Here is a 17065-nt window from a genome sequence, read left to right on the forward strand (position 1 = left end):
AACTTTTTTTCCCTGATCGTGGGCTCCTAGGAATTTCCTTTTAAAGTCCTTTTGCTGGTAACCCATTGAAAGATTGTTTGGCAACTAAACGTTATGTTAATATCCATTGGCATTCTATTAAACTCTAAAAAATTTCCCCTAACTTTATTAAAGTTTAATTTTAGACAACAAACTGTAACTATTTTAAGTGTAGGCATGTGATTTAGCAATTGAATACAATCATAGAACCACAATGAAACTACAGAACATTTCCATCATCCAAAAAGTTCCCTTGTTCCCATTTGCAATCAGTCCCTTCACTAAACCCTGGGATCCAGGAAACCACCAATCTGCTTTCTGTCACTGTAGTTTTTCTAGAATTTTATATAAATGAAATCATATAGTTTGTAGTCTTCTGTGTTTCTGTGTTTGTGTGTTTTTCTCTTAGCTTAAAGTGAATACAATGTAAAATTGTTTTAAAAGTGTGGTCACAACCCATTAGTGGATTTTAAAACCAATTTTTTTTTTTTAAGACAGAATCTCACTCTGTCATCTAGGCTGGGGTGCAATGGTGCAATCTTGGCTCACTGCAACCTCTGCCTCCCGGGTTAAAGTGATTCTTCCACCTCAGCCTCCCAAGTAGATGGGACCACAGGTGCACACCACTATGTCTGGCTAATTTTTTGTATTTTTAGTAGAGATGGGGTTTCACCATTTTGGCCAGGCTGGTCTCGAACTCCTGACCTCAAGTGATCCGCCTGCCTCAGCCTCCCAAAGTGCTGGGATTACAGGTGTGAGCCACTGTGCCCAGCTTAAAATCAATTTGAAAATCAATCTGATCCGGCATCTAAGGAGCTTAGAAGCTGCCACTCTGTCCTATCAAGTAAAAAGCTGAACAAGCTGAAAATCAACAATTTTTAAATTTGTCAGAGAAATCAGGTCACAGGGCAAGCTGCTTGTCCACAGAACCGGAGAGACAGACAACTGACAGGCAGATACACAGATGCCATGAGAAGAAGCCTGAGCTGTAATTGACAAATTCCTGGTAGCTCAGTGTGGACAACTCTGAGAGTTAAAAACTCCAAGGCAACCCAGTTACAGGAGGACCTCACACTTTTGTGAGTTTTACCTCCAGGAGCTCTACCAGGTCTTCACAGTGAGTATCAGAGAAAAATCCTCCCATGCTTCCAGCTCAGAAGAAGGGAAATGAAACCACTTTGAAATACACCAAAACATTCAAGGTTTACCCTTGAGAAAAACTATTTTATCACAGCCTAAACGATTGGGATTTTATCAGAGCCTAACCTCACTGGGGGAGGAGAAATACCCAACTCCAGCCTTTGCCAGACATCCTGTCCAACCTAAGGGGTCGGGGAGGACAAAACAAAAACATACCAGGAAGCACTGGTGAAGTTCACACAACAGGGGCACAGGCTCAGCAAGACTGAGATCTGATCATGGGACAATAGAACATGCCCCCTCCAGCCTTATCACATTACAAAAAGCCTGTTTAGCAAAATTCTCTTTACCCAGTACACCATGTCCATCTTTCAACAAAAAATTACAAGGCATACTAAAAAGCAAAAAACACAGTTTGAAGAGACTGAAGAAGCATCAGGTATGTCAGGAATGTTAGAATTATCAGACACAGAAATTCTAAACTGTGATTAACAGGCTAAGGGCTTTAATGAAAAAAGTAGACAACATGCAAGAACAGATGGATAATGTAAGCAGAGAGGTGAAAATTCTAAGAAAGAATAAAAAGGGAATGCTAGAATTGAAAAAAAAAACCATAACCCTAACAGAAATGAAGCATGCTTTGATGGGCTCATTAGTATGTTGGGTATGGTGGGAGAAAGAACCTCTGAACTTGAGAATACGACAACAGAAACTTCCAATTCTGAAAAACAGTGAGAAAAAAACCTTAAACAGAATAATACCTAACACTGTAAGACAACTACAAAAGGTATAACTATGCAGAATGAGAATACCAGAAGGAGAAGAAAGGAAGGAACAGAAGTAATATTTGAAACAATAATAACATGTTACTGCATACTGTAGGCAACTGTAACACAGTGGTATTTGTGTATCTAAATATATCTAAACCTAAAGAAAGTAATGCATTGTACTATGATGTTACAGTTGCCACAATGTCACTGGATAGGAATTTTTCAGCTGCATTTTAATCTTATGGAACCAGTTACATTGAACAAAATGGTGTTATGCAGCATATGACTGTACTTGATATGCTAAAAAAGGAGAGGAAATTGGATCATGTAAGATGCTCAATTAAAACCATGAAAGGCAGAAAAAGTCTGAAAGATAAAAATAGGAACAAACAAGGGGAATAAATAGAAAACAATAATAAATATGGTAAATATTAATCAAAGTATATTAATAATCACTTTAAATGTTGATGTCTAAATATACCAATTAAAAGACAGAGGTTGTTGGAGTAGATTAAAAAACAAAAGACAAATATATGTTATCTACAAGAAATCCACTTTAAATATAAAGACTTACAGATTTAAAGTAAAAACAGACAAAGATAGAATATGCTAACACTAAAGAAAGTGTGAGTAACCATCTTAATTTTAGAGCAAACTTCAGAGCAGGGAAAGTTATCAGGGATAAGGAGGGGCATTAAACAATGATAAAGGGGTAGACATAACAATTTTTAACATGCATGTACCTAACAACAGAGCTTAAAATATATGTAGCAAAAAAGAATTGTAAGGAGAAATAGATTAATTCACTATTATAGTTGGAGACTTTAACACCCATCTGTTATTAAATAGATATGGATGATCCAGCAGGCAGAAAATCACTAAGGACATAGTTGAACTCAACAGCACCATCAATCAACTGGATACAACTGTCATCTATAGACTATTTCATCCAATAACAGCAGAGCACATTCTCAAGCTAGAAAGGAATATTCACCAGGATAGACCACATGCTGGACCATAAACCACATCTTAACAAATTTAAAAGAACAGAAATCATAACAGTGTCTGCTCTCAGAACATAACAGAATTAAACTAGAAATCACTAACAGAAGGATATCTGGAAAATCCTAAGATATCTGGATACTAAACAACACACTTCTAAATGACACCTGAATCAATAAAGAAATCTCAAGAAAAAATTTAAAATATTTTGAACTAAATAAAAATACAACTTTCAAAATTTGTAGAATGCATCAAAAGCAGTGCTTAGTGGGAAATTTATAGCATTGAATGTATATATTAGAAAAGAAAATACCAAAATCAAGAATCTAAGCTTATATTTTAATTAATGAGAAGAGAACAGCAAATTAAATCCAAAGTAAGCAGAAGAAATAATAAAAATTAAAGCAAAAATTAATGAAATTGAAAACGGAAAATCAACAGAAAAAAATCGCCAAAACCCAAACCGGTTCCTTGAAAAGAGCAATAAAATCAATAACCTTGGCCACGGCGGGCGGCTCATAAGGTCAAGAGATCAAGACCATCCTGGCCAGATGGTGAAACCCATCTCTACTAAAAATATAAAAATTAGCTGGGTGTAGTGGCATGCACCTGTAGTTCCCAGCTACTCGGGAGGCTGAGGCAGGAGAATTGCTTGAACCCAGGAGGCGGAGGTTGCAGTGAGTCAAGATCTTACCATTGCACTCCAGCCTGGCAACAGAGTGAGACTTTGTTTAAAAAAAAAAAAAAAAGAAACAAAAACACAATAACCTTTAGCCAGGTTAACTAAGAAAAAAAGAAGAGAGAAAACACAAATTGCTAGTAACGGAACAAAAAGAGGTCTATTACTACAGGTCCCATGGACATTAAAATGATAATAAAGAAATATTATGAATAATTCTATGCCCACAAATTTGATAACCTAGATGAAATGAACCAATTCCTTCAAAGACACAATCTGTCAAAACTCATACAAGAAAGAGAGAACCTAGGGCTAGGTGCAGTGGCTCATGTGTGTAATCCCAACACTTTGGGAGGCCAAGGTGGGAAGACTGCTTGAGCCCAGGGGTTTGAGACCAGCCTTGGCAATATAGGGGCACCCTGTCTCTACTAAAAATTTTTAAATTAGCTGAGTGTTGTGGCACATGCCTGTAGTCCCAGCTACTTGGGAGGCTGAGGTGGGAAGATCACTTGAGTCCAGGAAGTGGAGGTTGCAGTGAGCACAGGCCAGGTATGGTGGCTCATGCCTGTAATCCCAGCACTTTGGGAGGCCATGGCAGGAGGATCCCTTGAGGCCAAGAGTCTAAGACCAGCCTGGTCAACATGAGACCCTGTCTCTATAAAATTAAATTAAAAAAAGAGAAATAATCTGAATAGCTATATTTATTAAAGAGATTGAATCAATAATTAATAACCTTCCAAAACAGAAAGCACAAGGCCAGCTGAGTATAATATAACCTAGACAAGCTTGAGTATGGTGATGACTTTTTATATACAACACCAAAGGCATGATCTACAAATAATTGATATACTGGACTTCATTAAAACTTAAAACTTCTGCTCTGTGAAAAGGAAAGTCGGCCAGGCACGGTGGCCCAAGCCTGTAATTCCAGCACTTTGGGAGGCTGAGGCGGGCGGATCACCTGAGGTCAGGAGCTTGAGATCAGCCTGGCTAAAGTGGTGAAACCCCGTCTCTACTAAAAATGCAAAAAAGTAGCCGGGTGTGTGATGGCGCGTGCCTGTAATCCCAGCTACTCAGGGGGCTGGGACAGAAGAATCATTTGAACCTGGGAGGCGGAGGTTGCAGTGAGCCAAGATCACACCATTGCATTCCAGCCTGGGAGACAGAATGAGAATCTGTCTCAAAAAAAAAAAAAAAAAAAAAAAAAAGAAAGGGAAAGTCAAGAAAAGTGAAGACAAGCCTCAGACTGACAGTGTTTGCAAAGGCACATCTGATAAAGAACTGTCATTCAAAATATACAAAGAACTCTTAAAACTCAACAATAGGAAAACAAACAACCTGATTAAAAAATGGGTGAAAGACCTGAACAGACACTTCATCAAAGAAGATATAAAGATGGCAAGTATGCATATGAAAAGATGTTCAACACTGTATGTCATTAGGGAAGTGCAGATTAAAACAATGAGATACCAAATGGCCCGAATCCAAAACACTGACATCACCAAAAGCTGGAGAGGATTTGGAGCAACAGGAAACCTCTTTTGTTGCTGACAGGAATGCAAAATAGTACAGTCACTTTAGAAGAGAGTTTGTCAGTTTCTTCCAAAACTAAATATTCTTTTACCATGTGACCCAGTAGCACGCTCCTTAGTATTCACCCAAACAAACTAAAAAATTATGTCCATACAAAAGCCTGTTTGTTTTCAGGGTGTTTATAGCAGCTTTATTCATAATTGCCAAAACTTGGAAGCAACCAAGATGTCCTTCAGTAGCTGAATAGATAATAAACTCTGGGACATCGAGACAATGAAATATTATTCAACATAAAAAAGAAATGAGCTATCAAGCCATGAAAAGACATGGAGGAAACTTAAATGCATATTATAAAGAAGCCAATCGGCAAAGGCTACCTACTGTATGATTCCAGCTATATGACATTCTTGAAAAGGCAAAACTATGGAGGCAGTAAAAACATAAGTGGCTGCCGGGGTTTAGGGGGAATGAAAGGATGAATAGACAGAGCACAGAGGATATTTAGGGCACTGAAACTATTCTATACCATAGTACAATGGTGGATACATATCATTACACACTTGTCAAAACTCATAGAATGTACAATACCAAGAGTGAGCCCTAATGTAAACTATGGACTTGGGTAATAATGATGTGTCAATGTAGGGTCACTGACTAACAAACGTACCTCTCTGGTGCAGGGTTGTTGATACTGTGGGAGCTTGTGTGTTGGGGGGTGTCCAAGTGGGGGACAGGGGGGTATATGGGAATTCTCTGTACTTTTTGCTCAATTTTGTTGTAGGCTTAAAACTGCTTTATTACTTTATTACTTCTTTATTAACTATAAAGAAGTAAAAAAAAATCAATCCAGTGATTTTAAAATAGAATACAAAATATCAAAACTCATATAATTAAGACAAGTACTGTTTAATGAAACGTTTGTTTCAAATATATATTATGTAAAAATAAACATTTATGTGTACATACTAGGTCTCAATATAAAATGTATTTCTTACTGTGAATATGGTCAGAACAGCTTGAAAGTGACTGATTTAAAAGTTGTGTTTCTCTTGCCTTCTAAAACATAAATTAATCACTGTTAGGTCTCTTCCATTAGAAGCAAATCTTAACATACCTGCTCCAACATAATTTACAGCTCTAGCAGCTCTGACTGCAGCTTCTCCCAGCTTTTTTCTTACTTCAGGTTTAATACCAGGCTAGGAAAAAAATATTTAAATAAATCTCCATTAGTAGCTTGCCTTATTAGAAATTCCATTAAAATTCAAATCAGTCAGGTGCCACGTAATGACTTTTCTCAGTCAACAACAGACCACATATACAACAGTTGTCCCATAAGATTATAATGGAGTTGAAAAATCCCTATCACCTAGTGACACTGTAGCTGTCATAACATCACAGGACAGTCATTACTCATGTGTTTTGTGGTGAGGCTGGTGTAAACAAAACGACTTCACTCCCAGTATACAAAAGTATAGCACAATCCGCCAGGCGCGGTGGCTCAGGCCTGTAATCCCACCACTTCGGGAGGCTGAGGCGGGCGGATCACGAGGTCAGGAGACTGACACCATCCTGGCTAACACGGTGAAACCCCATCTCTAATAAAAATACAAAGAAAATTAGCCAGGCGTGGTGGCGGGCGCCTGTAGTCCCACCTACTCAGGAGGCTGAGGCAGAAGAATGGCGTGAACCTGGGAGGCAGAGCTTGCAGTGAGCCGAGATTGCGCCACTGCACTCCAGCCTGGGCAACAGAGCGAGACTGCGTCTCAAAAAAAAAAAAAAGAAAAGAAAAAGGCCGACAGAGCGAGAGTCCGTCTCAAAAAAAAAAAAAAAAAAAAAAAAAAAGGCCAGGCGCAGTGGCTCAGGCCTGTAATCTCAGCACTTTGGGAGGCCGAGGCGGGCAGATCACGAGGTCAAGAGATCGAGACCATCCTGGCCAACACGGTGAAACCCCGTCTCTACTAAAAATACAAAAATTAGCCAGGCGTGGTGGTGGGTGCCTGTAGTCCCAGCTACTCTGGAGGCTGAGGCAGAAGAATCACTTGAACCCAGGAGGCAGAGGCTGCAGTGAGCCAAGACTGCACCCCTACACTCCAGCCTAGGCTACAGAGTGAGACTCTGTCTCAAAAAATAAAAATTAAAAATTAAAAATTAAAAACAGGAAAAAGCTTATAGAATTAAGGCTATAAATAAATTTTTTTTTTTTTTTTTTTTTTGAGATGGAGTCTCACTCTGTTGCCCAGGCTGGAGTGCAGTGGTATGATCTCGGCTCACTGCAACCTCTGCCTCCCGGGTTGTTTTAAGCAATTTTCCTGTCTCAGCCTCCCGAGTAGCTGGGATTACAGGCGCCTGCCACCACACCCAGATAATTTTTATATTTTTAGTAAAGACAGGGTTTCAGCATGTTGGCCAGGCTGGTCTCGAAGTCCTGATCTCAAGTGATCCGCCCGTCTCAGCTTCCCAAAGCCCTGGGATTACAGGTATGAGCCACCATACCCAGCCAAGAAAATTTTTTTTTTTTTTTGAGAGGAGTCTTGCTCTGTCGCCCAGGCTGGAGTGCAGTGGCGTGATCTCGGCTCACTGCAAGCTCCGCCTCCTGGGTTCATGCCATTCTCCTGCCTCAACCTCCTGAGTAGCTGGGACTACAGGTGCCCGCCACCACGCCCGGCTATTTTTTTTGTATTTTTAGTAGAGACGGGGTTTCACTGTGTTAGCCAGGATGGTCTCGATCTCCTGACCTCATGATTCACCCGTCTCGGCCTCCCAAAGTGCTGGGATTACAGGTGTGAGCCACCACGCCCGGCCTAGAAAAAATATTTTTGTATGTCTGCATAATGTGTTTGTGTTTTAAGCTAAGTATTATTAAAAAGAGTCAAAAAGTGAAAAAAAAATTTAAAGGTTTATAAAGCAAAAAAGTTATAGTAAGCTAAGGCTAATTTATTAAATAAAAATATTTTTTATAAATGTAATTGACTGTAAGTATACAGTGTTTACCAAGTGTACAGTGATGTACTAGGTCTTCACATTCACTCACTGTCCCACCCAGAGCAACTGAAAATCTTGCAGGCTCCATGCATGGTAAGTATTCCATACAGGTGTATCATTTTAATAATCTTTAATACTGTATTTTTACTGTACCTTTTCTATGTTTATATATGTTTAGATACACAAATACTTACCATTGTGTTACAACTGCCTACAGTATTCAGTACAGTAACATGCTGTATATAGGTTTGTAGCCTAGGAGCAATGGGCTCTACCAGCAGCCTAGGTGTGTGGTAGGCTTTGCTATTTAGGTTTAAGTACACTCTGTGATGTTCACACAATTACAAAATCACCTAAGGATGCATTTCTCAGAATATATTCCTATTGTTAAGCAATGCATGACTGTATTATATTTCTATGTATCAAATTCTGCATTAAAAAGCTGGCCGGCTGCGGTGGCTCATGCCTGTAATCCCAGCACTTTGGGAGGCTGAGGCGGGTGGATCACGAGGTCAGGAGTTCAATATCAGCCTGGCCAAGATGGTGAAACCCCGTCTCTACTAAAAAATACAAAAAAAAAAAAAAAAAAAAATTAGCCGGGTGTGGTGGTGGGTGCCTGTAATTCCAGCTACCTGGGAGGCTGAGGCACAGGACTACTTAAACCCATGAGGCGGAGGATGCAGTGAGCCGAGATTGCGCCACTGCACTCTAGCCTGGGTGACAGAGCGAAACTCCATCTCAAAAAAAAAAAGGATAAAAAGCTAATATTATATACTTCATCAAAAACTGTCCTATGCTAGTTTAACTGTCAATATACCAAAGTTTAATGATTCTGCTACTAATTTCTATGCATTGCAGATATTACTCAGCATAATTACATATCTTTGTCCCTTGTATCTACATGACAGCTTTCATAACTATATGTCCACTTAAAATTATATGTTTCAGGCTGAGCACAGTGGCTCGGGCCTGTAATCCAAGTGCTTGGGAGGCTGAGGTTAAAGGATCACTTGAAGCCAGGAGTTTGAGACCAGCGTGGTCAACACAGTAAGACTCCATCTCTACAATAAATTAAAAAAAAAATTAGCCAGGCATGGTGGCATGCGCTTGTAGTTCCAAATACTCTGGAGGCTGAGGGGAGGATTGCTTGAGCCCAGGAGTTGGAGACTACAATGAGTTATGATCATGCCACTGCACTCCAGCCTGGATGACAAAGCGAGACCCTGTCTCAAAAAAAACAAAACAAAACTATACGTATCAATATGGTAACTTTCAACAATCCTTATTTTGTTTCAGGATGATAAGCAATCTGAGTGATGTGCCTAATGATTATCTTAAAATAATGGGAAACCTTGAGATTCCAAGTTAATAAGAAAGGTACATTAAAATAAATGCATGTCTAGAAGTAAACAAAGTTTTTAACTTTTTAAAAACAGTGCTATACAGATATAAATTTAAGTAATCACCACTTGAAAATAAGGCTTTACGGCAATTTCTACTGACATTTAATATGTCGATATTCATGGCATCACATATTCTGGTATAATATATAATGGTATAACATATTCTACAACATAAGTTAAATATATTTCCGCAACATAAATTAAAATTTGAATATAGTATAAGAAAAATGTATTGATTAACCAGAAACCTCTGATCCCTGACTTTTTGGAAATAAATATATATTGAAAAAACATCTATATAACGTTGAACAAGAACCCATGGCAGTAGCAACCTCCACAGAAATGTAAATCCCAAAATAGGTAGTCCTAGTAGCAGGCTTTGACCCAGATAATCACCTAAACCAATCAAGAGTAAGGCTCAAAGAGGTATAAACAAATAATGTTAAGGGAGCAAAAGCTGACAGACGAGAGACTCTCTATTCTCTATAATATAACCAGTAAGGCAGGAAAATCTCTCACATATTTTGAGAACATCTGAAATGGTAATTAAAAAAGCCTTTTCCACAAAAAATAGATTCAATTAACCACATCATTCCATTCTAGTAATTAATTCTAGTTCATTATAATTTTCTGTTTTTTTGTTTGAGACAGAGTTTTGCTCTTGTTGCCCAGGCTGGAGTGCAATGGCATGATTTCGGCTCACCGCAACCTCTGCCTCCCAGGTTCAAGCAATTCTCCTTGCCTCAGCCTACCCAAGTAGCTGGGATTATAGGCATGTGCCACCAAGCCCGGCTAATTTTGTATTTTTAGTACAGATGGGGGTTTCTCCATGTGGGTCACGCTGGTCTTGAACTCCCGACCTCAGGTGATCCACCCACCTCGGCCTCCCAGAGTGCTGGGATTACAGGCGTCAGCCCCCGCGCCCGGCCATTCATTACAATTTAAAATGTGTGTTGAAACCTCACTAGACAGCTTTTCGCTGTAAATCAGATAGGTGAATCAGAGTAGATTTTCCCGTATTTTATCCAGAAGGAACATGACCCTGTTGTGTCTACCCCCAGAACATCAATCTCCTCCTCATCCCGAATACCGCAGGAGGTCTTTTCATTACACTGCTATTAGGCAACAGTTGTCCAGCAGGAGTTTGAGGGGTGAGAGACACCAGATTCACAGATTTCTGATGTGAAAATCAGAGTAAGATTCACATTACGGAGAAGCTTACAAATTTCCTTCCAAGGTCCTTACCGCTGGGGCCTCCTCAATGATCTTCTGATGTCGCCTCTGCACACTACAGTCTCTTTCAAACAAGTACACAGCATTGCCATGGTGATCACCAAACACCTGGACTTCTACATGCCTATATAAAAGCAAACATATATGTTAATATATTTGTTAGGGGTGATAAATATCACATTCGTTAAGCTAAACTGTTAGGCACAATCACCAGGATTTCTCCATTTTTACTTTCTTTAAGTAAGATCTGATATTTTGACCTCAAATTAGAGGTTATGGACTTCAAAAAAGAACCACAGGCCAAATGAGATGGCTCATGCCTGTAATCCCAGCACTTTGGGTACCAAGGCAGGCAGAATGCTTGAGCCCAGGAGTTCAAGATGAGCCTGGGCAACACGGTGAAACCCCAATCTCTACAAAAAAACTGGCCAGGCATGGTAGCACATGCCTGTAGTCCCAGCTACTCAGGAGGCTGAGGTGGGAGGATCACCTGAGCTCAGAAGGTTGTGGCTGCAGTGAGCTGAGATTGTGCCACGACATTCCAACCTGGGTGACAGAGTGAGAGACCCTGTCAAAACAAAGAAACTATAATCTTGTAAAACTCAATGAAAATGTTACCATTTGTAGGATGAATATTAAAGAGAAAAAATCTCTCTACATAAAATGGCAAATAAGACACTTCTCCAACCTAAAGGAGAATGAATGAATGAATGAATGAATAAATATTTTTAAAAGACAGAAAATAGAGACTAAAGTAGGGATACGTAACAAAAAGAACAAACTGTCAAAGAAAAGACTGATAAATTTGACTACATCAAAATTACAAATTATCGTCACTTCATATATTATCAAAAGACCAATGAAAAATTTTTTATGACTTTTTGTTTTTAAGCAACTCTTACAGTTAGATTTTATGAATACAGAAGACTGAAATTAAAATGGCTCATCCATTTTGTAAGATTATAAGAAGGCATAGGAATGTGGATTTTTTTTGTCGAGATTAAAAAGTTAAAGGATTGTTTTAGGTAAGACAAAGCTTAAGGTTTAAGCAAGTTGTAGAAGGTTTGTAAAAAATTAATCTGGTAAAAGAAATTCTGTGTGTGAACATATTGTCTAAAGTTAAAGGGGTACTCAGTTTTTCTGTAAATTGAACATTGGAATAAAAGCACAACAGGTTCTTCTTAGAGCACTAATCTGCTCTTTAACAAAAATTTGTAAAGGTTTATAAAAGGTTTATGAGAACCTCACCTTTTGGTCAAACATTAAAATTGGGTAGATATGTCTATAAGGTTTTATGGAAAATTGGGTTTAACATTAATAGTACAGTTATGTAAAAGTGAAATTTGGTTTATTTGGCATAAGAGTCATACAGGAAGCAGTGTCAAATGTGAAATAGTGTTTAGCTTTCTTTGGGCTATATTTTTATAAATACGTTGTTAGTATGTGTTCCAAAATAATGGGAAACTCCTATAATTCTGATATGACTTAGTGTACATTATCAGTATAATTGTTACATAAAACCATTGTATGCAACAGAGGTAACCAAATTTCTTTGTCAATTGTGTTTTTAACTGTGGCTGTCCTAAAACTTTTGCCATCCACAGACAACTGTCTTGTTTTGACCCTCTTCAAAAGGAGATTTATTATTATATTATTATTATTATTATTATTATTTTGAGACTGAGTCTCACTCTGTTGCCCAAGCTGGAGTGCAGTGGCACAATCTCAGTTCACTGCAACCTCCGCCTCCCAGGTTCAAGCGATTCTTGCTCCTCAGCCTCCCAAGTAGCTGGGATTACAGGCCCATGCCACCATGCCTGGCTAATTTTTGTATTTTTATGAGAGACAGGGTTTCACCATGTTGGTCAGGCTGGTCACCAACTCCTGGTCAAGTGATCCACTTGCATCAGTCTCCCAAAGTTCTGGGATTACAGGCATGAGCCACCAAGCCCCAAAAGGTGACTTATAATCAACTATACAACTCTAATAGGTGTTCTTGAATGCAGGTTTCATTTAACTTTGGAGATTGTGACATTAGAAAAGGGAAAAAGAAACTTTCAGGACTCTCATGGAAAGTTGAAATGTTCATGGATATCAAGCAAAACAGGAGTTAACCGCACAGACTAAACTAATAGAAGTCTGAAGTAATAATCTTTTTTTGACTTTTTGCTTAAAATATTGCTGATCCTCTGTTTTGTTCTTCAGAGTCAAGGAAACTTTTATTTTAAGCTATTGACAGCTTTTTAAACAATTAAGAAATGTACACACTCATAAACAAAATTTGGAGCATATTTGTTTCTATCTGATTTCTCCAGAATTTGGAAATTATTTGTGAATATCTTAACTTATGGCAATATAGTTATTTGCATAAATGCAATAAGAATCTGCTTTCTTTTGCAACGGGACACAACTGGAGAAACTGGTTATTTTACCAAGGCTTTGACTGGAATGGCATGCTTTCCTTTAAGGAATCAAACTTGACTTGTAAAGCCAATAAAAGCCCCTGGGGAAAACTGGCCTCATCCCTTGTCTACACAGTCTCTATATAGGGTTCCTAACCTGTAGTAAGTAAAGAATGTCACTTTCTGACAGACTCAGGAGCCCCAAGTTATCATGAGACCTCAAGAGGAGAGAAATTTACCCAACTCATAGGTATTTGAGGGTATAAACCCACAGCTGGGCTTGGCTTAAAAACAAAAAAGGTCTTCTCTGAGATTCCTTATGGAAGAGTTCTATCAAAACCAATTTTAAAAGCCTATATGGCAAATAATTATTCTTGTTGCACTTTGTACAAATAATCAGGCCATGTATAATAAAGCAAATCAGTCTTACCATGATTTGTCTTTAGTAAAAATGGGAAACTGGAGAGAGAAAAATTATGTTTCAAGAACTATGGCACATTTGTTATTAAATTCTGGTCTCATCAGTTGTTTTTGAGATTTCCTGCGATTTAGACTAACCCTGCTTATTCCTGTGGACCAACCAGTGATCCCTGGATGCTGCTCAGAAGAAACAGGAGGGACTGGTAATGCAAATATCTGGATCAATATTCTAATCCTGGGCACGTATTGGAATCACCTAGCAATCTCGTATCAGCTTGGTTCCAACAGTTGCCCAGTTAGTGGAAAGCCTTCTAATTTAGTTAACTTGGGATAATCTTGCTTACTTTGCTCTACTGTTGTGGAATATATTACTGTTGTACTCTTTGTGTAGAAATGCAGGATAAGTTTACCAAATTTTTTTTAAAAAACACATATTAATCTTCCAGATATCACCTTTTGTCGGAATTCAAGAGTTATGAGTGGTCCTCAACATACCGATGCTTTCTAACTAAGCTCCTCTCTCTATACTGAACACAAGAGATCCTAATAGTTAGGCAGGAATATCATCGCCCCATTCAGCCTGAAGAGGTTATAGAAGATGGATCTTTGTCCCTCTGCAACCCTGAGGATTAAGCGTTCTCTTATAAAAGGGAAGAGGGAAATGTCAGAGGCATTTGAACCAGAGCAACTCCCATCTTGAATAGTTGCTGGGTAAAATAAGGCTAAGACCTGCTGGGCTGCACTCCCAGTAGCAAGTTAAGCATTTTTAATCACAGAAAGAGACAGAAGGTCAGCAAAAGATACAGGTCATACGGACCTTGCAGATAAAACAGGTTGCAGTAAAGACGTTGGCTAAATCCCACTAAAACCAAGATGGTAATGACAGTGACCTCTGGTCGTCTTCACTGCTACACTCCCACCAGCACCATGACAGTTTACAAATGCCATGGCAACATCAGGAAGTTACCCTATATGGTCTAAAAAGGGGAGGCAAGAATACTCCACCCCTTGTTTGGCATATCATCAAGAAATAACCATAAAAATGGCAACCAGCAGCCCTTGGGGCTGCTATGTCTATGGAGTAGTCATTCTTTATTCCTTTACTTTCTTAATAAACTTGCTTTCAATTAAAAAAAAGTTATTGCTAGAAATACAGAATAGAAATAGAGTCACACAGTGTGCCACACAATGACATTCAGTCAATGCCAGACTGCATATAGGATGGTGATTTCATAAGATTATGATGGAGCTGAAAAATTCCTATCATTTAGTGACATAATAGCACAATACATTACCTTTCCTATGTTTTCAGATGTTTAGATACACAAATACCATTGTGTCACAAATGCCTACAGTATTCAATACAGTAACGTGTTGTACACATTTGTAGCTGAGGAGCAATAGGCTATACCATAGCTTAGGTGTGTAGTTGGCTATACTATCTCAGTTTGTGTAAGGACACTCTATGATGTGTGCACAACAAGGAAATTGCCTAACAATGCATTTCTCAGAATGTATCTCTGTCATTAAGCAACACATGACTCTATACAGAAATATTAATAATAATTAGGAGAATACAATTATGGGTTGTTTTCTGTCTTCTGCATTTTCCATAAGTTTGTAATGTATTCATATTACTTCTACAGTTCAAAAAATATTACTGATGCCTATTACAAGGAAAGTAGTATGCCAGGCAATATATACAAAAAATAAAAATGTATATACTACCAGGTCTTTGATTCCCAGGGGCTTTCCAGCTATTGGGGGAATAAATTATAATGTGAGGCAATGTATGGCTAACATTTCATAAGTAAAGAACTTACATATTCAAAAAATGTTGCAGGCATTGAGTTACATAATAACTCAAATAAGGTATTGATGTCTCTGAAATAAGCTATTGATGTCTCCACAATTCCAACTTAAGAGCATGCTGATTTGGATGGCTAGCCTATTCTTTCTTGAAAGGAAGCCTTCAATTTACCTTAGAAATGCCCCCCCCTTTTTTTTTTTGCCTTCATTGAATTTCATTTACTATGCCATGCTCAGGACAGTTGTTTTATAGGGCCTGAAACAAAAAACAATTTGGGGGTCTTCTTTTAGGAGAAGAATACAAAACTGCAAATACAAAATTAGGTCAGGGTCTTGGAAGAGGTTAATGCCAAAGAAGAGCCTGAAGCTTCAAGTCTGTTACCTTCAAGGTAAATCTCTTTCCAGTCATGGTTCCCAAATAAATTATTCTTTTCACTTGACTTACAGGTTACACACACACACACACACACAGACACACACACACACATAAAATTTAACAATTGTCATAAAAATCTATGAAATGAGAAACTTTATAATCAGCATCTTAAACAACAAACATGAAAATAAAATTCCAGAAAAAAAAATAGGGATTCACATTGCATTTGCTATAGTGGTACCCAGAGAAGTAGCTTAGTGCAGTGGCTTAGATATGAACTCTAGAGTCAAACTGCCTGGATTCAAATCTCAGCTTTACTACTTAACAGCTGAGTGACCTCAGAAAAGTAACACAACACAACCATTCTGTTGCTCACCTGTAACAGAATGCTCACCTGTTACAGGTGAGGTGTGTCCTCACCTGTAAAATGAAAACAGTACTTACCTAATGAGGTTGTTGTAAGAATTATATTAGAATGAGAAGGACAGCAAGATTATTTAGCATGTGTAAAATACTTAAAATCTGGCACATGGTAAGTGCAATGTAAGTGTTAGCTCCTATTAGCAGTATATCACTTATAATTCAATTTAGAAAGTTACTTCCATTCCCTGAGCATCTCAACTGACAGAGTTCTATAAATATAGCTGAATTTATTACAATAATTTGCTAATATTGAAAAAAACCCTAAATTTCATCAACAAGAAACATACTGAATGAATTCATGGTATATCAAGATCATAGAACCACCAGGTCACCAACAAAAAGAATGAGGCTGATCTACAATTACTGACATGGAAAGATGTCTGTGATAGAATATTAGTGTATAAGATTCTATTCACTGGCCGGGCACGGTGGCTCACGCCTGTAATCCCAGCACTTTGGGAGGCTGAGGCAGGTGGATCATGAGGTCAGGAGTTTGAGACCTGCCTGACCAACATGGTAAAACCCCATCTCTACTAAAAACACAAAAATTAGCCAGGCATGGTGGGGCATACCTGTTAATTCCAGCTACTTAGGAGGCTGAGGCAGGACAATCGCTTGAACTCGGGAGGCAGAGGTTGCAATGAACCGAGATCGTGCCACCGCACGCCAGCCTGGGCAACAGAATGAGAGGCTCCGTCCCAAAAAAAAAAAAAAAAAATTCTATTCACTGTTCTTAGGTATGTATTTTGTTTGCTGTATGTATATGCATATAGGTTTCTATTCACATAGAAAATGCCTGGAAGAATGCATACCATCCTACAATAAGTGATTACATCACAGGACAGAACTGGGAAAACTTGTAATAATATACTTAT

At 38.4% G+C, this 17065-nt stretch overlaps 1 protein-coding gene across 3 annotated transcripts in view; it reads right to left on the reverse strand.

Annotated features, from left to right (window-relative positions):
- The window catches only part of MCCC1 (methylcrotonyl-CoA carboxylase subunit 1), a 75277-nt gene that overhangs the window by 29962 nt on the left and 28250 nt on the right, over positions 1-17065 (reverse strand). For all 3 annotated transcript variants that reach the window (XM_002814335.5, XM_063722359.1, XM_063722360.1), the window contains 2 exons: positions 10773-10884; positions 6257-6338 (listed from right to left, as the gene is read on the reverse strand). In XM_002814335.5, coding sequence (XP_002814381.2) covers positions 6257-6338; positions 10773-10884 — 194 coding nt within the window. The remainder of the gene's footprint in view (positions 1-6256; positions 6339-10772; positions 10885-17065) is intronic.

Source organism: Pongo abelii, chromosome 2 (genome assembly GCF_028885655.2).
Source record: "Pongo abelii isolate AG06213 chromosome 2, NHGRI_mPonAbe1-v2.0_pri, whole genome shotgun sequence".
NCBI lineage: Eukaryota > Metazoa > Chordata > Mammalia > Primates > Hominidae > Pongo > Pongo abelii.